This window comes from Pelodiscus sinensis, chromosome 30 (genome assembly GCF_052426305.1).
Source record: "Pelodiscus sinensis isolate ZL-2025 chromosome 30, ASM5242630v1, whole genome shotgun sequence".
NCBI classification, from domain to species: Eukaryota; Metazoa; Chordata; order Testudines; family Trionychidae; genus Pelodiscus; species Pelodiscus sinensis.
In genome coordinates, this window is record NC_143081.1 from 6,576,184 (window position 1) to 6,598,424 (window position 22,241).

Sequence of the window (22,241 nt, forward strand, 5' to 3'; positions counted from 1 at the left end):
CTGTACCCCCTATTCAAGCCCAGCTCTGCAGGGTTTGAGTGCTCAGTGCTATCTCTTGAGACATTCCCGGGGTGGAGAGACACTGTCTGTTTCACCCGCCCTCTCTCAGATACTCAACCTGTCCCTGGGGCCCACAGACGGTGATTCCCTTCCCTGCCCTACATTCCTCACTCCGCTACCATGCCGGGGCTGGCAGAGGCAGGCGATGAAGACAAGGCTGCCATATTGTAATGAATGTTGCTCGCAGTGACCCTGTTTCTGTCTCACAGACACACCCCATGGAAAACCAGGAACAAGGAAACCAAACATCTGTTACAGAATTTGTCCTTCTGGGATTTGGGGATCTTCCTGGCCTGCAGCTTCCTCTCTTCCTCTTATTCCTCATGATCTACCTGGTGACCATAGCTGGGAATAGCCTTATCTTGGTGCTGGTTGTGGCTGATCAACACCTTCACACCCCCATGTACTTCTTCCTGGGCAACTTGTCCTGCTTGGAGATCTGCTACAGCTCCACCCTCCTACCCCGGCTGCTGGCCGGGCTCCTGGCTAGAGATTGGACAATTTCCTTCACCGGGTGTCTTTCACAATATTATTTCTTGGCTGCTCTGGCAGCCACAGAATGCCTTCTTCTATCAGTGATGTGCTATGACCGGTATCTTGCCATATGCAACCCACTGCACTATGCAGCCCGGATGAGTGGCAGGTCTTGCCTCCAGCTTGCTGGGGCATCTTGGCTAAGTGGCTTCATTGCTTCTGGTATAACCACAGTGTCAATATCCCAGTTAACCTTCTGTGGCCCCAATGGTATCGACCATTTCTTTTGTGACTTTATTCCCCTTGTAAAACTCTCCTGCAATGACCCTCTGCTGATGGACACGTTGGCATTTGCAGCCTGCTTGATTTTAATACTGGTCCCCTTCCTGCTCATCTTGGCGTCCTACATCTGCATCATCAGCACCATCCTCAGAATCCCTTCCAGCACCGGGAGGCAAAAGGCCTTTTCCACCTGCTCCTCCCACCTCATTGTGGTGAGCATTTACTATGGAACTCTCCTGGCTGCCTACATGTTCCCGACCACCGACCTCCTGAGCGACTTCAAGAAAGTTCTCTCTGTCTCCTACACCGTCCTGACACCCCTGGTCAATCCACTCATCTACGCCCTGAGAAACAGGGAGGTTCAGGACGCCCTGTGCAAAATGTGCAGGAAATTAAGAGTTCAAAGATACTCTTTGGCTTACTAAGGTGACAATGGAATAGCTGCAGCATGGGCCAGGGTAGGGCTAGAGTCAAAGCCTACAAAATAGAAGGTTCTATTTCCACTTGTGTCTCTGACCTTCCTGCCCTGTGCTTGCAGAGTCACAGCCCTGGGAGCAATGGGGGTGCAGGGACCTTTTCAAAACCCTCGCTCCGTGATATTTAGGACCAGTGGCTGATGGCCCCAGGGACGTACCAACAGGCTGCAGGGGCATGAAGTGGTGGCTACACAAAATGAAAAGATCTGGAAAGATTGAGCTCAGAAAGAGGTGCAGGTGTTTGTTGTGCGACCTGTGCATTGGGCTGGCTCTGCGCTGAGAGCCAACCAAGCAGGATGCATGTGTCCGGTCCAAGAAGACAGTACACCGGGGTGGCCAAACCATTCCAGACAAGGAGCCACAATAGCAGTGGAGACAGTGTGAATTGCTGACACAAAGTTGTTGGGAAAAAAAGAAACCATCGCCGTTCGGGTGGAAAATAGATGATAGTATATCTGTACCAGGGCACGGATTGTGGGGTTTTTGTTGTTGTTGTTGTTTTGCTTTGGTTAACAACTTTTCCCCGGGCCCTTTTTTGCACGGGAGGGTGGAAAGGGGAGGGAAAGGGAGCTTAATGACTTTGCCCTGGCTCTTCATGCTCTCGCCACTGCTGTTGTACCTCACAAAAAACGCACGAGGAAGGGGTGAGAGGTGCAAGCTCGGGGAGGGAATCTGGATGCAGAAGGAAGTATAGAAGAGGATGCTGACCAAGGGGTCCCCAGGTAGGACAGTTTTGGGATTAGAGGGAGGGTTGAGGTTGTGAGCAAGATGCAGGCTTGTAGCTGTGAGGGTGCACAAATGCTACGTCTACATTGGCATGATCTTGCGGAAATACTCTTTAACTCAAGAGTTCTTGTGATAAAGTATTTGCACGAGAGAGCAACTATATTGGCCAGGGCTGCGTCTAGACTGGCAAGTTTTTCCGCAAAAGTGGTTGCTTTTGCAGAAAAACTTGCCAGCTGTCTACACTGGCCGCTTGATTTTGCGCAAAAGCACTGACGTTCTACTGTCCAAAATCAGTGCTTCTTGCGCAAATGCTTTGATGTTCCCGTTCAGGCAAAAGCCCTTTTCCAGAAATGCTTGCTTCCAGATTGGGTCAGCTGGACCTGGGAACTGACTCCAATCCCCCAAAAGCTTCCGCACTTCACTTGTAAACGCCCTTTGCTCTTCTCTGCTCATGTTTTCCTGCTGCCCGCGGGGATACAGCAGAGATCTGCGTTCCCAGCAGTGGCAAGTTCAGACCTGATCACACAGACACTAAGGAGCTGGAGCCTGAGGACTTTGTTGCTGCGCCTGGCGCAGGATTCCCAGTGGAAGTGCTGCCCCCGCGCGGCTCAGGGAAGAACGATTCTGCCGCCTGAGTATTTCAACCAGCCTGTGTCTCGCACAGTAATAGCGGGCGGTGTCCTCGGCCTTCAGGCCGGTCATTTGCAGGTGCAGGAGGCTGCTGTGGTCATCTCTGGAGACGGTGAATCGGCCTTTTACCTAGTCACTATAGTATGTGGTCAAGCCGTGAATCTGGCTAAACCCTTCCCGGGAGCCTGCCGGACCCAGCCCATCCAATATCTGCTTAAGGTGAAGCCGGAGGTTTTGCAGAAGAGGCGCAGAGACTCTCCGGGCTTCTTCACATTCCCAAGGCCTTCGGGAGAGCATCGATCTATATATGGGCAGGGGGCTCTTCTCTGGGCTAGTCGGTCCCTTTGGAGCAACAGCGCCACCTGCTGATCAACACGCGGCACTTTCCCTACAGGAGATTTTACTAGATACGGGGGAGCGATTCCCGTGGCTTTTGCTCCTGCCTCTGACCTGGCCGGTCCCAGGGAGTCAAAGAGCTGTGGGGCTCTCCCGGGACTGCGCTGCACTTGCTAGAGAGCCCCGCAACTCTGCCCGTGGGCTCTGGAGGCTTCCCCCCTACAGGAAGCACTGGGCCTGCAGGACTCAGCCCTGCCACTCCCGGCTTGGGCCGCAGCATTCATGGTTTGGGAGGTGGGAGGGGGCAGGGACTGGGCCTTCGACAGGATGTTTGTGCTGGCGATTCAGGGGGGCGCCACAGATAAGGGATTCAATGGGGGGGGCGAGTACTGTGACTTCAAGGGGCACTGCGGGTTACGGATACAGCCTGGAGAGGTGCTGGAAACTCAGAGGGTTGCACCGGGTTCGGGGCTTCAGCCTGGGGGGCGCTGGGAATTCAGCATGGAAGGGGCTGCCAGGGATCAACATTTCAGCCCCACTGCAGGTGCAGGGATTTGGGGCTTCAGCACCGCAGCCTGAAATCCCCCCTCTGAGGAACCCTTCTTTGGGGTGCCCATGGGAGGGGTGACACAAACCTCTGACTCACCCCCGCACCCTGACCCCTCTATCACACACAGTCTGCCTGGTCTCTTACTGGCTGCCTGTCGTTCTGCCTCTGCGCCCTGCCTGAGAGCGCCCCCTGCTGGCACCGCCTGTCGCATTCACCTGAGTTTATCCCTCCCCCACGATAATACATTTCTGTAAATAGGGTGACCACCCGCCCCGTTTTTAACGGGACAGTCCTGTAGTTAAGTCCCCTGAAGATGTCTAGACGGGCGAATTGTCCAGTATTTGCAGCTCGTGGGCTCCCCCTGCTGGTCAGCTGGTGTCTCCTGCTGGTGGCTGGCAGGTGGGTGCGATTATTGCAGGAATATGTCACTGAAGCCGGTAGTGTTTTTAGGACAGAAACTGAGAGACTAGATCTGAGACCCCCTGGCCGGAGGCTGACACAACGGAACGGGGCTCTTGGCTTTAGCCGCCTCCCAGCCTGACTGCTCCCGTTTTAATTCTGTGCCTCAGGAAGCGATTAAACCGAGGAAGGCAGGGCCCGCACCCGGAGCCGCCTTTTAAAAAGTGTCTCGACTTGAGCAACCAGAATTGGAACCAAATCTCCCTGGTGAGACCTGCTGGAGGTACGAAGGGAGCCTGGAACCCCTGAGTCAGGGAGACCTTCTCGAGAGCTGCCTCCGGCTGGAACCCACAGCGACCAATGCCCGGCTGTTCCGTTCAGCACCGCTCCTCCCCGCTGTTCCCTCCCTCCGGAGCCCACCCCGAGTAGCGCCCTTTTTCCCCGGCTCGCTCTCCGCCCGCAGGGGCTAAAAGGCGTCAGCAGCCAGGGCCCCTCAGACTGTGTCACGAGCCCAGTAATACGTGGCGATGTCACCGGCCCGCAGGCTGCCCAGCTGCAGCCAGGCCGTGCTCATGGAGTTGTCTCTGGTGATGATGAATCGGCCCTGGAAGGCCGAGGCGTAGCCAGTGCTACCATCGGTAGGACAGATGTATCCCACCCAGTCCAGGCCTTTCCCGGGAGCCTGCCGCACCCAGTTGATACAGAAGCTGGTAAAGGTGTAGCCGGAGGTTTTACATGTCAGCTTCACAGACTCTCCAGGCTTCTTGATTTCTGCCCCAGACTGGATCAGCTGTATCTGGGAGCTGGCACCTGTTAATCATAAAAACACAGTTAATTCCCGTCTGTCCCCACCTTCCCAGATTTACCCAAGTCCCTCTGTTCCCCTCCTCACAGCAGAAGTTGATCAGCTTGTGTGAAAAAGAATCTACCCGCACCATCCTCCTGTGCTGTAAGGAGGGGCAGTTATCTCCATTTTGAAGAGGGAAAACTGAGGCAGGAAGGTTTTTCAGTGTGCTGTCTGAGTTTTTAGACACCCAATTCCCATTACAAACGATGAATGTGGGTATTAAAATCTTTATGGCGGTTTCAAAATCTCAATTTATGGTATTTGTTCCGCACCCATCCCTGTTCCAACCCACATGACTGATGCGTCCCAAACTCAACCGTTATTGATTATTGACGTGTGCTTATTGGTTATTGATTATGGATTGGAGGCACAGGTAGGTAGCTAGGTAGGCGGTTAGGTGTCCCTATTGCCTTATTAAGGGGTGTCTTGGCGCCCAGATCCCCTAGAGATCTTTGTAAATCTCAGCCTGATATTCCCAAGGACAAGGGGCTCTGTTTCTGGAAGAGTTTTGGCCGAGGCTCTTTTCCCGATAACCGCACGCTGGCAGGAGGGTTTGTGACACGTTAACTGGGCTCCGAGCGCTTTCATTGCATTGTCTGGAGGGGGGTCACGTTGGGTGGGCGGAGCAGGGGTATAACCGCGAACTGGCTCCAGGATCTCGGCTCCAGTCCCTGGCCTGACAGCCCCGTTTTGAAGGTGACCTGAATAAATGTGGATTTTTTCCCCGGATTCCAGCTTCGTGGTCAAATGTGACACTTTCCTGCCCCGTGTGGCTCTGTCCCATTGGTGAGCATGGGGACCATTTCTATCGCTTTGTCCTTAAGGTCCATGCAACTTGGCCATTGTTTTGCCCGCAGTGCGGCATTGGGGACAGGAGGTTTGTTTATTTGTGGTTTGAAGACAGTTTCCAGGATTGTCCCTGCACCGCACGAACTGCATCTTTCTTCCCGGTCAGAATGGGGGTGAGCGGGCAGCGTATTACGGACACGAAAGAGTTAATCCGTGACGTCAGAGCGTTGCATCCTGGCGGGCCCCGGACAGAGCTGTTTTGCGCGTGTCTCTGCTGCCCCCGTGCGGCGGACGCGGGAAGTTCCGCAGCTCTGGTTTGTGTACGAGCAGCCGCAGGGTCCGTGTCACTGTGTCTCTCGCACAGTAATAGCGGGCGGTGTCCTCGGGCTTCAGGCCGGTCATTTGCAGGTGCAGCAGGTTGTTGGGATTGTCCCTAGAGATGGTGAAGCGGCCTTTGACTGCATCCGCGTAATACGTGCTGCTCCCAGCACCGCTGCTGATACGAGCCACCCACTCCAGCCCCTTCCCGGGAGCCTGCCGAAACCAGTTCATCCAGTAGCTGCTGAAGGTGAAGCCGGAGGCTTTGCAGGAGAGGCGCAGAGAGTCTCCGGGCTTCTTCACATCCCCTCCGGACTCCACCAGCTCCTGGGACCGGGCACCTGCGAATAAAGGGATGTTAGAAGAACCGGTATAAAACCAGCGATAATTGTCTGGGCTTCTGGCTCTGACGTTGAATCAGGGGCATAAAATACCTTCCAAAGTTGCTACAATGAAAACAGCTGCCACCCAAAGTCGCATTGTCCCTGCTGCTGGAGGGAAAAGTTCTCCGGGGACTGGCTGGTCACTGCGCAGACCCAGGTAGCTGCGGCTTGTCTCTGCGGGTGGAGCCTGGGCAGAAAGAGAGACAGATTTAAACAGGAACCTCTCTCCCCTATTTGCATGACCCGCTGCTTATAATGGGCCCAACTTCCTTCCCTTAACACTGAATTTCTGGCCCGGCTTAAGGCGGGGTCAGACCGTCCCTCGCTGTGTCTGTGCAGTGATAAGCTCCGGGGCGGCGCGTTAAAGGGGAGAGAAGCAGCTGCCGGGTGTGAGCCCTTTCCCCTGTATTGAATCTAGATCCCGATTGTCATCTAGTTATCCCGTCGTGGGAAAGGGTCTCCGGGGCCCTGTCCGTGCGGACATCGGGGCAGGGGGTCAGTGAGTGGGGAGGGGTTGGGTCACAGGGCCGCACGGGGCTGGGACTCTCACCGGAGGGTTACAAGTCACCGGCTGGCGAGCGTGGTGTTTCCGGCAGCCTCTCCCCAGGTGCGGGCGGGGAATGCGGATTTGGAATCAATCCAGGGGGTAACCCGGGCTCACACAAACTGCAGGCGAAGGTGGCAAAGGGGAAGCAGGAGGAGCCGGTCACTGGAGCGGGGATATATGCAAAGGGGGCTCGGAGCGGGAGGGTCTGTCCAGCCGAGAGGCCCCTCCGGGTCTGACCGGCAGAGGGAGACAGGTTGGATTTGCTCCAGACAGCTGCAAACAGCGGAAGGGAGGGTAGGTGGGAGGCAGGAAAGTTCTGGGCTGTAGCCGAAGGAGGCCTGTGATTGTGGCAGGTCGGGAGCGGGGCTGGGACACACACTGGGGGAGGGGAAAGCTTTTGGCAGGGGTGTTAAAGCTTTTCCTGCAGGGCTCGCACCAGAGACAGCGCTCAGGAGTTCACAAGGCAAATTAGCGATCAACGCTACCCCAGCGAGCCACAGTGTTCCGAATGACAGGGAACATGTAGGGTCACAGCTAAATATTTATATCGAATATACTAATTTATATTAGTATAAATGCAAAGCCAAAGGGGATGCAGCTGCTGCTAAGGAAAGGCCCCGTGCATTACTCCTGCTGCTGGGATGAGGGAGGGAAAAACCGGAGTGAGAAGAGGGAATTGCTGTAGGTGCTGCCTGAGGCAGGGAGGAGAGGAACTGAGTGACCCGCTTTCTCTCAGGCAGTGTCTGTCAGAGACCAGAAGTGAACCCATCATTTCCCACCGATCCAGCCAGTGCCCTTCCCCTCAATGTACCTTTCCTCCCAGAATGCATTGCAGCCAGAGGGCTGATGTTTGGCGGTGTTGGGCCCCTGCAGATTTAATTGACATCAGGTGGAAACGTTCCGGTCCAGAACCGCTCAGATTCGGTCGCCTTGAAGTAACATTTCCTGAAGCGGTTCCCGAGTCTGAGAGTCTGAATTTGTCGGTGCCCAATGGGAGTCACAGGCAGCCTGGTCCCCCGAAGTGAATCACCCCCCACACCGGGAGCTGGGTCAGTCAGAGAGCCGGGCGCGGAGCATCTTGTGGTGATCAGGCCCCAGGCGTCTCCTTGCCGGTGTAACCGTCACCCCCTGGGTGCGCATTGCAGCGGGGCGCCGGGAAGCGCCGAGTTTCCCATTCCCAGGCGAAGGGGGCTAGGGCCGGATGAACGGGATTGGCCCCTGGGCTCCCACTGTCGGCTGTGCCCTGCCTGCCCCGTCCCTTGCAGGCCGCAGTGCCCATGTCTGGCTCCTCAGACATTCGCTTCCCCCGTCCGTGCGGGTCCCGCCTTTGCCCCTCGTCACTGGGTGTGTCTGGCGCAGCAACGGGGGGGCGGCGTCTCCAGATGCCAGCGAGCCCAGCAGGAGATAAACTTCGTCAGTCGAGGTGTCCCTGGTGAAGGTGACACGAGGCCGGAGAGCCGGGCTGTGCTGTGTGGTCCCTCCCTGTGCAGCGATGCGGATGTACCCGCTCAACTCCGGCCCTGCCCGGGGAGCTGCGGGAACCAGGCCCAGTGGTAATCCCTGACAGAGACACCGGAGACTGAGGGTCGCTCCGGCTTCGCCGCCCCCGGTCCGGACGGGACCAGCTGCACCCGGGAGAGAACACCTGGGACAGAAAAGGAAGCGAACGTGACCCACGGGAACGTCTCCAGCTCGGTCCCTATTTCCCCGCTAGCGCAGAGACACTGACGGAGAACAGGGGCAAGAAAAGCAGCAGGGATTTCATGTTAGTTCTAATGCACTGAGGGAAACACTCCAGCGGACAGGGCCGGGCAGGTCTGTGTCTGACAGAGACTGAGGCTACTGGAACCGGGGGCTGGTGTTTAACCAGGAAGCCCCAAGCAGATTTGCAGGCGGTTTCCCCGACTGGGTGTAAGAGGCTGCAAGGGGTGAGCACTCATGTGACGGCGCGTTGGGGGTCCCCGTCTCCTGCACCCCAAAATGGCACAAACAGTGAAATAGAGGAAGTTTATTGCCTCTCCAGGATACAGCACAGCACAGATGGAATCTGGTCACAGAGCTGGGCTAGGATGCCTCAGGCCCCCTTGAGATGGGGGGAGACTGGGCCCCTAAACTCCAGCCCCTTTCCCTAGGCTGTCTCCTCCATGCTCCCAGACAGCAACTCACCCACTCTCTTCCAGCCCTGCCCCCCAGCCAGGGCAGCATTCCACCTTCCTTTGTTCCTCTCCATGGGGGGTGTCTGGTTCAACAGGTTTGGCAACACCTTTGCATAATAAGGTTTTCCCTGCTGGGTCTTGCTTCAGACAGCAGAGGTCACCACAGCCCAGCAAGTACCCCCACTACGTCACAACTCAGCATAAGGGTTATGTTCTCTGAAGGGCACGGGGGTCCCCTGTGTGCCCCGGACAGACCACCCGCTCAGCTGAGCTCTTTGCTGCTCTTGTAATTTACAGTGGGCCTAAGGTACGAGCTGCAGGTGGGGCGGGAGGGCAGCAGAGGGGGATGGGAGAACAGGGGAAGATTTGGAGTTTGCCGGTGGTTGCCTTGTGTAAACTTTAGCCCGGCAACACAGAGTGACACCGGTTTCACTCCTGCTCTGCGATATCCGTGCGTCGTTGCTTGTGTGAACCTTATGAAATCTGGACTCTTGGAGATTCTCCTTTCTCTGTTCCTGCCTTTCTCTGTGCGAGAGGAAAATGAGGCGTTAAGTGCCCCAAATGGCTGCACAGAAACAGCTTCCCCTTTTTGTACGGACCCTGCTGCGCTCCGTGTCAGTGTGTGTCTGGCAGGCGCAGTAATAGGTGGCGGTGTCCGCAGCTGTCAGCGAGCGGAGCTGCAGCGAGAACTGGTTCTTGGCGGTGTCTCTGGCGATGGTGATCCGGCTCTGCAAAGCCGGGGCGTAGTCGGTGCCACCGCTGGGTCCAGAGATACGCCCCATGAATTCTAAACCTTTCCCAGGAGCCTGCCGGATCCAGTTCCAGTAGTAGCCGGAAGAAATGGTGTAACCAGACACGGCGCAGCTCAGGGTGAGGGTCTCTCCGGGCTTCACCGCGCCCGGCCCGGACGGGACCAGCTGGACTTGGGACCGGACACCTGCACAGACACGAACCGTTACAGTTAGATCCTCAGCTCGCTCCCTGGGGCTTTGATCATCCCCCGGGTTTCCCCTCCCGACTCACAGGGCGAGAGGGCGAGTAACAGCAGCAGCGACACCGCGGGGCCCATCCTGGGAAACGGAGCAACGAGAAGGAGGAAAAACTGAAACTCGCTTCAGCCCCTGGGCAGGCGGGTCCCGGGGAACCCAGGGGCTGCGATTTAACCCGGGCCCAGGCGGGAGATTTGCATAAAGTCCGACACCCCGGTACCGCCCTAGGAAAGGGGCGGGGAGCACAGGAGTCTTAGCGCTTCTGCTCCGCTGCGGCCTCGTGGCTGGGTCACAGGGCAGGGAAATGAACAAGCGACCAGCGACCGCTGAGGGCTCCGGCCCTTTTCTTTCTCAGTGCGAGAAGCGGTGAGAACCCAGGCGGAGGGGTGGGGTGGCCCCCGCTGCTTTCAATCCCAGACGGGCTTTCATCACACAATTTAAGCAAAACGTAACATGAATTATTACTAGAATGAGGGAACCGACAGAACAAAGTCTCAGCTTCCAGCCAGACCCCCCGGTCCTGCCACCTGCGTGTGAAACTCTTCCTGGACTCCACAGGACAGAGCTGTTATTAAATGAACCCTCCTAAATCCAGGGGAGCTGGTGCAGGTACTGGCTCGTCTACTCTGAACGTCTGAGCCCAGGCGTCCGAGTGAGCTGGGTCCTGCTGAGTCACAGAGTGAACATGGGCAGTCGGTGCCCGGACAGAATCACCAGGCAGGAATTGGAACCCGGTAGGTGTGTGCAGGCCTGTGTGATTGTAAACGAAAGCACTTCCGGTGCGGAGTGGGGCTAATTGTATGGGGGGGGAGGGGAATCCGTTTCATGGAACCCTTAAATCCCTCTTCTCCTCCTTCTTATTGTTTTCAACCCACAGTGTGTACAGGCAGCTCTACAGATACAAATGTCAAATATTTAATGGACACGCTGGGCACTAGAAGAAAACCAGAACACACAGAGCTTTGAAGCTGGATCCTGCCTCCAGGGTTCCCCATTCTGACACAGGGTGGAGTTGGCACAGGAATTTTTCAAGCGATGAACACACGCCCCGGAGAGCTGGAATTCTCTGATCTCTGGGTCCCTTTGAACAGCCCAGCCAGGCGCTCGGACGGGCTGGGAACAGGCTGTTTCTCAGGGGCGGCGCAGCGCGCTCAGACTCAGCGCTCAGTAATAGCTCAGGGCGGGCGAGCTGTCGCAGAGAAGATGTGAAAGGGGCTGGGATATTCCGCATCATTCAGAAGAGATCGCAGATTAGGGGGCTATTTCCAGGGACGCAAAGGATTTCCGAGGTCCCGGTACAATGGCTCAGGCCTCGATTCAGGGAAGCATCGAAGAATTTGCCGAAACCCGGCTCTGGGCAGGACAGTTTTACATTTCAGCCCAGTTCTCAGTCTCTGGCTGCACGTTGCACTCTGCTCTCAGCGGTGTCACTGGCTGCGGGAGACCTGCGGGAATATTTGTCTCGTGTCCCTAGAACACAGAGAGTTCCCGAAATATTCACCCGCTGCTCTGGCACCGACCTGCCCTTCACACCGATCCTTGCGCTGACCGGACAGAACGGGCTGGAACTGCGAGTCGCTGCTGCCCCCTGCCGGGCGCTGGCAGAGCGGCTCCCGCTGCAGCTCGGTTTGTGTTCGGGGCTGGGCAGCTTTCTGCTCGCTGTGCCCGGCGCAGTGATAGCGGGCGGTGTCCTCGGGCTGCAGGCCGGTCGGTTGCAGGTAGAGCAGGTTGCTCGGGTTGTCCCTGGAGACGGTGAATCGCCTTTTAACGGAGTCCGCGTAGCGCGTGGTGCTCCCATCCTCTGTAAATCCTGGCGAGGCAGCCCAGGGTGTGGGGGAGCAGCCGCAGCAGGTGTTGTCAGGAACCCGCAGGGCCCTTTGAAATTGTCCCCGGATGTCGCAGGTAGGGCTGGACCTCCCCGCTTCTAAGCTACCGGCTCCGTTGCAGCTCTGCTTGTGGTGGGAGCAGGGGGGAGGCTGGCCGCGGAGGGGGAGTGAGGAGAAGCTACGGGGGGTCCCTGGGGGCGGACCCATGGCGAGGACAGATGCACCGGCTCCTCCCCGATCCGGGAAATGCCCTCGAGCGCCTGCTCCCTGCTCTCCCCCGGTCAATGGATTCAGGGCGCTGCCCCCAGGAAACCCCTTCGCAGCCCTGCGGGGGGGGGGGGGAGCGGCTTTGCTCTCAGCTTAGATGTGTGTCCTGGGCAGTAACACCCGGCGGTGCCCTCGGGGCTCGGGCTGTTGCAGGCAGCGATGGGAGCTGCCCTGGGAGGCGGTGGACCGGCCCTGGGAGCTCTCACAGCAGCGATTGTAGCTGTCCCCGAGTGTGGTGCTGACCAGCCCCGCCAGCTCCTTCCCCGGCTACTCTCTGACCCGCGCCGGGCAATGGCTTGTACCGCGAACCCGCTCAGGGCACTTCAGCTACAAGGAGCCTCCGGGCGTCTTCATGTCTGGGCCCGACTGGGTCAGACCTGCCCGTGCCCGGCCCCTGAGCCCGCAAAGGGGCGGGGGTAAGAATGAGGGGAGAACAGATGTCAGGGAGCGTCCCAGAACGGGTGACGTCACCGCAGCGACCCAGTGAGAGGCTCCTGTTCGTGCGGTGGGTCTGTGGAGAGAAAACCCCGCCCCGCGCCGAGAGAGGAACAGTCACCGGCCCGACGTCCCATTGTCCCTGGGGCTTGGGAGGGGAAGGTTCTCGGGGGCGGCCTGGTGGCTGCACAGAGCCAGGGGGCTGCGGGTTCTCTCTGAGGGTAGCTCCTGGCCAGGGAGCGGGAGCGATTCAGGCAGGAAACGCGCACTGCCCGGTAGCAGCACTGGGAGCCGCCCTGAGCCTGGCTCTGGCTGGCAGGAATTGCCCCTCCCCCCATTTCCCGGTGTTTAGAAGGTGCAGAATGGGGGCGGGGCCGCACCTAGACGTGATTAGACACGGACGCGGACAGGGACGGATCCGGGAACAGCCCTTCTCAGCCAGGCTGCCAGGCCCCTGGATCTGAGCGCGGTGCGAAGCTCGAGTCGGCGCGAGCAGGGCCCCTCGCTGTGCGCACGAGGCTTTTTCTGCGAGTTTCCCCTGCCCGCAGCGCCGGGCTCTGACCGGCCGGGACTCTCCCTACTGACCGCAGGGGCAGGTTTGTGTCTGAGCTCCCAGCGGCTTCCCCTGCCTGTGTCCGGCGGAGCCACAGCGGGCGGGGTCCTCGGGCTGCAGGCCGGTCAGTGGCGGGAGCGGAGGGGTTAATACGGGCGGAAGGTTTGTGTTACTGTCACCCGCTTGCCTGGGCCCCAGCCCCAGCCCGGAGCGGCCCGTGTGTCTCTGCTGCCCCCTCGCGGGTGCCGGGGGAAGGGCGGTTCCTCAGCCTGAGTTCTTGAATGGTCAGAAACCTGTTTCGTGTCACTGTGTCTCCCGCACAGTAATAGCGGGCGGTGTCCTCGGGCCTCAGGCCGGTCATTTGCAGGTACAACGTGCTCTGGGAATTGTCCCTGGAGATGGTGAATCGGCCTTTCACGGAATCCGCGTATGCGGTCCATAAACTGGGGTTTATATGAGCGACCCATTCAAGCCCCTTCCCAGGAGCCTGCCGGACCCAATCCATTTCGTAGCTGCTGAAGGTGAAGCCGGAGGCTTTGCAGGAGAGACGCAGAGAGTCTCCGGGCTTCTTCACATCCCCTCCGGACTCCACCAGCACTTGGCACCGGACACCTGCAAATACAAACCGGTTCTTAATACCGGTATAAAATCAGCCCTAACACTATTCCTCCAACTGGGCCAGTGACTCAGAGCAAGACAATACCTTTCAGAGCTGCTGCAACGAAACACAGAAGGAGCCAAATTCTCATTGTCCCGGGTGTGGGAGGGGAAAATTCTCAGGGGCCTGCGTGATAAATGCGGATTGTCCCTGCTGCGAGTGCAGCCTGGGCAGAGACAGGGACATATTTAAACAGGACGCCGACTCCCTCATTTGCATACCCCCACCTTATAAGAGATAAGCGCTTCCCCTGCCCGGGTTCTGACTGACTCGCCCCAGGACCGGGGTGCAGGCGTCAGAGCCCCGGCCTGGGTGTCTGCCCCGGCTGGGCGGTAAATTCGAGGCTGTAAGTTCCATGGGGAGCCCGGCGTTCTGAGAAGGAGCCTCAGCCCCTTGTGTGACTCGAGCCCTAGCGCGCTTCAGGGCACCGACACCGCCAAGGCTGCCCCCGGAACCCAACACCGTAGCACGGGGCTGTCGCTCAGGCTGAGCTGTTTCTGGATCTGCTTCCCCCTTGTGGGGAACGAGGAAAGGAGGATTCCGCAGCCCCAGTTTTTCTTTGACCACCAGCAGGTTCGATATCACTGTACAGTGTCTCGCACAGTAATAGCGGTCGGGTGGTGCCCTGGGCTTCAGGCGGGTCAGTTGTAAGGACAACAGGTTGTTGGGAGAGCAGACATTGTCCTTTTAAGGGTGACCATTTTGAGCTCTGTTCAGGCATTGCCCTTTTAAGGGCAACCATTTTGAACTCTGCTCTCCTTGGCACACTTTCAACTACCTTGCACACCGGTGTGCTGGGGAACACAGTTTAAGACACACAGGTTAGGAAAGGCTGCTCTTGTGCATTTCAGAGAGGAAGTGCATCAGGAAGCCTGGGGCCAGTGGGATTCCCTGCTGGCCCCAGGCTCCACACAGCCCTTTGAAATGTACAAGGGCCCCAGCAGGGGCTCTTTGATATGATTTGTACATATCCAAGGTGGATCATGGAAGTCCTTATCAACTAGCTGAATAATCAATGAAAATCCCGTTGACTATTCCATAGTTAATCTAAATGTAACATCCCAAACTCTCTATCTCCCTGTATCTCTGAGGCCCTGCACCTTCCAGGGGGCCCAAAACCAGCCTGAAGTTACCCCCCCCCCCCATGAAAATTATTGTCCACCCTGGGGTTAGGTGATTGGTCTTTTCTGGCCTTACAATCTGCAAAGTACATGTGGCACTGAGCAGCCTCTGATGATTCCATGTGCAGCCTGCTTGATTCCTAGAACTAACATTGAGTGAGTAGGGGTAATGCAGGGGGAGAGGCTCAAATATGCAGAGGGGCTGGCCAGGGGCAGGACAGGATGTGGCAGTGACATCACAAGGCCTTTTTCGGCATCTCTGCTTATTGGTTAAAGGACGTTGACAGGTGGTGAACTCACAGAGAGTCCATGACAACCGCCAGGTAGGACAGGATGCAGGGCTGGGGCAATTTCAGATTCCCATAGTTTTGCAGCCAGGAGTCATCTCGAGGCCTGCTCTTCTTACCTTGAGTGCTCTCAGGCCTTGAACATGAACATGAAGAGGAATCTTCTTGTAGTTTTCTACAAATCCAATTCTGAAAAAAGAGACACATCTCTTAGGAGAAGGTTAGAGCCTGTGTTGGATTTGGTGCTGATGTTGCCTGACCTCTCGTGTGCTGGCCAAATGCAAGTTGTGGGAAACACTAAAATTGGAACTATTATTTTCCCACCGAGGCTTTTTGTTCCTTACCACTGGGGACAGTGGAATTTGTGTCTTTTGTTTCCCTTTTCCCATAGCTTCCTGCCCTGCCAGAGTCTCACTGTTGAGTGGATGAGATACTGATAGGGAGAAAACTCAGGACTCAGGGCTCCTGAGAGGTTAATGTACGTGAAGTGCCTATATGGAATGTGCTCAATATACTTTACTTACCTTCTGTGAAAGTATTTTTAGGGACAAACTGTGGTTGAAATATTTTTTCCAGCTTCAGCTATTAAGACATAACAAGACTATGAGGATCCTGAAGCTACAGTAGACAGCCTAGGTCCTAGTTTTTAGGTGGCGGAAAGTTCTTTGTTTCCCTCTCTCCAACAGCAGTAGCTCTGTCTCCTCCAGATTTAGCATAAACAAGCATGTGTTCATGTGCATGTTGACTCAGATCTCTGTGAGATAGGTTCACATTTTCAGTTAAGAAAACAGCATGGTGGCTATATTTTAAACTGTCATGTGATTACTCTTTGCAAACAGGCTTACTTACTATTTCTGTGGAGGATTGGCCTGTATTCAACCACTGGCTGTTGTGGATTGTCCTATTATAACAAGAATGCAGCTACTTTTGTGGCCTACTTGAATAACTTTATTTCTAAGTACTTTTCTTTCTGTCCTGTGGGTTAACATGAGTTATCCATGCTCACTGTGAATGTTAACATGAGTCTTTCCTGCAGACTAATGTAGTCCTTCATCCTAACCAGTTTTAATTCTTACCCTGTCTGCTCTCTTCTCCTAGCTGTTCAGTTACTTTTCCTCACTAACCTTAGTGCTGGCAACATCATGTATAACATAACTGTGGTCACAGTCACTCATGGTTGGAAATTGTTTTATGTAGATTTCTATTCTTGAACCATGGTGAAGCAGCGTAAGAAAAAGGACTTACTGTTTTCTCCTCTCAGCCATCCATTTGGTTGGCTGGATTTGAATATTGGAATTATTGTGGGAAAGCTAGCTTAATGAATAATATTTTGCTGTGAAAGTAGTGATGTGAGTTATTCCTTCTTTGAGTAAAGAATCTATTTCTCCAAAATCTCATTTTGATTGTTGCATTGAGCCTTTTTGATATTATAGCTACACAGCACATGGCAGCTCCCTCTAACATGTTTAACTGGTAGAGGCTAAGATTTAGGAACAAAAGAAAGCAGATCCTGAGAGAGTCTTTAAAAGAGGCTGTTGGATATGGGTGAAAGGAGGTGTGAATAAGGTGATGAAAAAGTAACACAATTTCCAGTTGCATTGACCTTAGAAGAAATGTCTGTCTCTCTTCTTAGGTCTCTCTTAAATGTACCTTTAAATGTAATAGGTACCAAACGTCTTAAACTAGTTCATAAGGTTTTATCAAAGAGGGTGAACTGAGGATAATGGCTAAGTTTTATAAACAGCTACTGCAAGAGTGAGGAGTGCTTCCAGGAGACAGCAAAAGAGAAAGGTGACTGAATAGTTGAGGGAACCATTTATCTTTTAAAAAACTGAACAATAAAATCATTGTTCTTTGCATGTATTAGGGCATGTCTGTACTGGGGCGTTATTTCAAAATAACAAGGCAAGCATCCACACTATCAAGCCTGTTGTGAAATAAGCTTATTTCAAAATACCCCCATTATTTCAAAATAGTTACGAGTTATTTTTCTTCACAAACAGGAGATATTTCAAAATAACTTATTTCTAAATAACCTGGTAGTGTAGACATATCCACATGGACTAATCACAATCAAAAAGGCTGTGTCTACATTGGCACCCCTTTCCAGAAAAGGGATGCTAATGAGACACTTCGGAATTGCAAATCTGCGGGGGATTTAAATATCCCCCGTGGCATTTGCATTTACATGGCTGCCGCTTTTTTCCGGCTCGGGGTTTTTGCTGGAGAAAAGCGCCAGTCTAGATGCAATTTTCCGGAAAATAAGCCCTATTCCGGAACATCCCTTATTCCTACTTGAAAGTATTTCAAAGCTGGAAATGCTCCAGCCTTGCTCAAACTGCCTATAGAGTTTGTTCTTGTGAATGTTTCTGGGATTATCTTTTGACATCTCTTGCTCTGTCAGACTTGTCTCTTCTTGGAGTATTTTAATCCATCCCCTCTTTTTCAGTGGTGTTCAAACTCCAGCACGGGGGACGTCACAGCCCTTTCAGCGGTGGCATCGCAGCCCTCCCAAGGGATGTCACAGTTCTCCCGGGTGACAGCGCCACAGGCCTCCCAGGTGGTGGCATCGCAGCTCTCCCAGGGGATGTTGCAGCTCTCCTGGCTTGTGGTGCCACAGCCCTCCCGGATGACAGTGCCACAGCCCTCTCCAGTGGTGGCATCAAAGCCCACCCAGCGGACATCGCAATTCTCCCGTATGGTGGTGCCACACCCCTCTCAGGAGACATCACAGCTCTCCCAGGAGGTGGCACTGCAGCCCTCCCGGGGGATGTCGCAGCCCTCCTGGGTGAGTGCTTCCACAGCCCCACCATCTGTTTTCCCCCCCACACACCCACTCCTCCGGCTCAGCCCTGCTGCCGTCGCCTGTCTAACTTATTGAGCCTGGGCCCCTGGCAGTTGCAGCAGCGCTGTTCTCTCATATGGGAGCGCATCTCAATACCGGAGAAAGATCCGTTCCGCCTGCCCCGGGTGAAGCTGGCTGCTGAGTCGGTGGGCAGAGCAGAGGGGTCATGCGGCACCGCCATGCCCCTACAGCCCATCCAGCCTCCTGCTGTTGTGGCCACTGGCCCTGCCACCCCTCGCATGCAGCCTAAGAAGCAGGTGGCTCCTAAGAATCCAGCACCACCACCCGGGGAGAGGAATCCATGGGGGGCACCCTAGGCAGGGACTGGCCCCTTACCCAACTCCCGCCTCTGTGCCTCCCAGCAGCAGCTACAGCCGCAGCCACCACTGCAGCCACGGAGGTCGAGCCCGACCCGTACCCGCGGCCGTTCTGTCAGGAGTCCAGGCATGGCGGCGAGGTCAGAGTGGGAGGCTGCAGTCCCCATGACGCAGTAAACGATCAACCTCATGGCTGAGGAGACCTGCCTGCTGCTGCGCCGCCACCTGGAGAACCAGTGGGAGTGGATGAATCCCTTCGGCAGCACCGGGCTCCTGCCAGGCTCCCAGAGCAGGGCCAGCCTGGACCTGACCTCCTTAATGAAGATCTCGCTGCTGAACAAGCAGAACCACTACGATGACGAGGAGTACAAGGAGGATCCGGCGCCGGGGGTCTTGGACCAGGACCTGGAGCGCAGGTGCATGGAGTGGCTGCACGGGGTGGAGGAAGCGAAGAGAGAGGGCAAGATGGAAACCCTGCCCCACCTGGATGACCCCTGAGCCTGAGGGGTGGAGAACCATCTCGCTGCCGCTCCTCGTGGCAATAGCTGAGTCTGCCCGTGTGCTGTGCCTGGCAGTGGAGTTCATCCATCCTCTCCGACACCTGGACTTGTGACCATCGCATCCCACTCCACACGTTCGTGTCTACAGACTCAGACACGAAAGATCAGAGTGTCAGTGCTGGGTTTAACCTGTGAGGAAACGGACTTACTCTGCCCAGACAGAGGCGAGGAACAGCTGTCCGTGCGAAATGTGCTGGGACCCACAGGGGTCTGTTCTACGTAAACGGGGGGAAAAACGGGGGGAGAAAAGCAATACATATTCATCGTTGCTATGGCTTGTGTATTTTCATTCACATGTTATGGCATTTGGGAAGAGGAAAAATTGGGGCAGGCTAATCAGTGTTGCACACGGGCTTCTCCCGATCCAGCTGAGATGCTGGATTTTTTCATCTGAAAGAAGGAGCCATGAGTTTAATAGCTGATGGACAGGATCGGGACGTTAACCCCTGTGCTTTGGGGGTGTTTAAATGTGACCAAACATGAGCAGAGAAATGTTCTCAGCTAGTTCACTTACTGTAACACAACAGGTGCTTCATATTCTGCCATATTCATGCCAGTGTTCTTTGTAGCAAAAACTGACTCGTGACACTTGCAGGAATTGTTTACCATTTCTGAGTCTGGTTAGGGCAGAGAAGATGAAGAAACTTGTTAAAACTATAGAGCAGTGGTCTCCAACCTTTTTACACCCAAGATTACTTTTTAAATGACAGACCAAGCCAAGATCTACTGCCCCGCCTCTTCCTTGAAGCCCCGCCCTCTCTATTCTCCTCTTTTCCATCACTTGCTATCCCCAATCCTTATACTGCTACTTTAAAAAAAAATTCCCACCATTCCTCGCAGCTCCTCACCTGTGCTGTTGCTCAGTGAGTAGCTGCTCCTCAAATGAGGAAATCTAATGTAAATGTACTGTGCAGGCGCGCAGTGCAGAGAGGGCTCAAGAGCTACTCTTAGAGCCTCCGAGATCTACCAGTAGATCGCGATCTACTAGTTGGTGACCACGGCTATAGAGCCTATCACACAAGGGTCTTTGTGTTAAATAACAAAGAGCAGTCAAACAGAAAACAAAATCCTCTGTGCAATACAGAGGGGGAAGCCACCCGCCACGTGGCCCACCCACAGTGTGGCTGCACAGTCACTGCCCCAGCTACTCCTGGGGGTGGGGCCGTGTGGCACCTGGAGCCTGGGCGGCAGTACTAAAAATAGCACCGCGGGCTCAGCTCAAGTTCCAGCACCCAGGGCCTGCTTCCCCGAAAGCCCCAAGGAGCAGAGATGGGCGGCCGCCACTTCAGCCTTGCAGGAAGCGGGGAGGAGGCAGCCTCCTGCTGGTAGCTGGGTTTGGCCTTCAGCTACTGACCGAGCCACTTTTCTTTCTTCCCCGGGAGGTGCAAGGGCCAGTCCTGCCCTGCGTCTCTGGGACACCTCTCCATGCTTGCTGGGGACACCCTCCTCCCCAAGGCCCTACCTGACTCTTTGCTCCTCCCCATCGCCCTGCCTTCTCCTCCCTTCTCTTGGTCCGTCCTTCCCACCCTCCTGGTCTCCACCCTGCCTCCTGCCCTCACCCTCCAGCCACTGCCCTGCAAACCCTGGCCAGAGTTGTCAGCTTGGCAGTGGCAGCCTCAGCCCACACCAGGGAGCTACAGCTCAGCACCCGGAGCCAGTTCCAAGAGGGGAATGGATCCCCAGGCCTTATGAATCCACCAGCCCAGGGGTGGAGTGGAGGCTCCAGGCAAGCCCTGGCCTTTCAGCACAGCCTTTCGTTCCCCCAGCTAGAAGTTTGTGCACCAAGGCCCGTCCACCCCCTCATCTGCCCCCGGTGCTGGGACTGGAGCAGGGCCATGCTATAGCTGCTCTTGGGCCAGGGCTAGGATACTAAGAATAGCACCATGGCCCTGGCTCCAGCCCAGGCACATGGGGCAGCCACCTGCCATGCAACCCCACACTGGCACAAGAGGATTAAGGTTTGCAGAGTCAGGAAGGTGAGAGAAGGGACAGGGGGAGAACAAAGGGGAAGGTGAGGAGAGGGAGGGACTTGTGCTGAGGGAGAGGAGGGGGACAGGGGAGGAGAAGAAAGGGGAAGGCACCAAGGGGCAGGGTGGAGGAGAGACATGCCAGGTGGCCAAGAGAAGACAATGAGGGGAAAGGGCAGAGGGTGAGGGGGAAGGTATCGGTGGGGGCAGGAGAGGGTTAGTAATGCTGAGAAAGGAGAAGGGAGGGGCATTGCGGGAAGAGAAAGGAAGAGGAGAGGAGTGGGTGCTGGGAGAAGAGGGGTTGAAAGGAGGGGTAAATATGAGGAAGGCAGGGGATGGAACAAGTCATGTGTGAGCAGGGTCGGCCCAAGCCCTTTTGGTGCCCTGGCAGCTGTTGCAAGACATTGAACCAAACTGCATGGGCTGAATAGAATAGAATAGAATCAGCTTGGAGCCAGGCCCCTTGATCCAGCACCTGTGTTTGAAACTCTCCCTGGCACGGCTAGACTGTAGAGGACAGAATCATTATTAGATTAAGCCCTGGAAATTCGGGGGATCTGGGTGCTGTACCCGCTCACCTGCTTTCAATGTCTGAGCCCAGGCATTGGAATGGGCTGAATTCTGCTGTGTCACAGAGTAAACATGGGCAATAGGTGCCCTGAAAGAATCTCCAGGCAGGAATTGTTACCTGGGAGGTGTCTGTAGGCCTGTGTGACTGTAAATGAAACACCTTCAAGAGCTGAGTGGGGCTAACTGTATGAAAAAAACGGCATTTCATGAAACTATTATAACCCTAGAATCATAGAATCATAGAGCTGCAAGAGACCTCAGGAGTCATCAAGTCCAGCCCCCTGCTCTAGGCAGAACCAATCCCAACTAAATCAACCCAGCTAGGGCTTTGTTAAGCCCAGACTTAAAAAAACTCTAGGGATGGAGATTCCACCACCTCCCTAGGGAACCCATCCCAGTGCTTCCCCACCCTCCTAGGGAAACAGTTTTTCCTAATATCCAACCTAGACCTCTCCCTCTTCTCCTTATTGTTTTCAATACTCTCTTGCTATAGGCAATTATACAGATAAAAGGGTCATTAGAACCTAAGAACGACCAGACTGGGTCAGACCAAAGGTCCATCTGGTCCAGTGTCCTGTCTTCTGACAGCCGCCAATGCCAGGTGCCCCAGAGGGAGTGGACAGAACAGGGAATCGTCCAGTGATCCTGCCCCTGTCACCCATTCCCAGCCCCTGACAAACGGAGGCAGGGACACCATTCCTGCCCAGTCTCCCATAGCTCTGCGCCCTGAAATGCCACAGGCAGCAGTTGCGCTGTCAATGGGCTGGGGTGGAGCTGCCTGAGGGATCAGTGACCCCACCTTGCCTGTCACCCGCCCCCACTAGGGCTCAGTCCGCTGCCTGGCTGCCCTAAGGGCCCGGAATATCCCGCTGC

General features: G+C 55.5%; 1 protein-coding gene across 1 annotated transcript; it reads left to right on the forward strand.

Annotated features, from left to right (window-relative positions):
* Positions 1-278: 278 nt before the first annotated feature.
* Positions 279-1,241, forward strand: LOC149521073 (olfactory receptor 10A4-like). Its single transcript, XM_089774206.1, has one exon. The coding sequence runs from the start codon at positions 279-281 to the stop codon at positions 1,239-1,241; it is 963 nt and encodes a 320-aa protein (XP_089630332.1).
* The last annotated feature ends 21,000 nt before the right edge of the window (positions 1,242-22,241 follow it).

What these genes read in the sequence shown, in the direction of transcription:
- LOC149521073 (XM_089774206.1), top strand. Translation starts at nt 279, where the DNA reads ATGGAAAACCAGGAACAAGGAAACCAAACATCTGTTACAGAATTTGTC.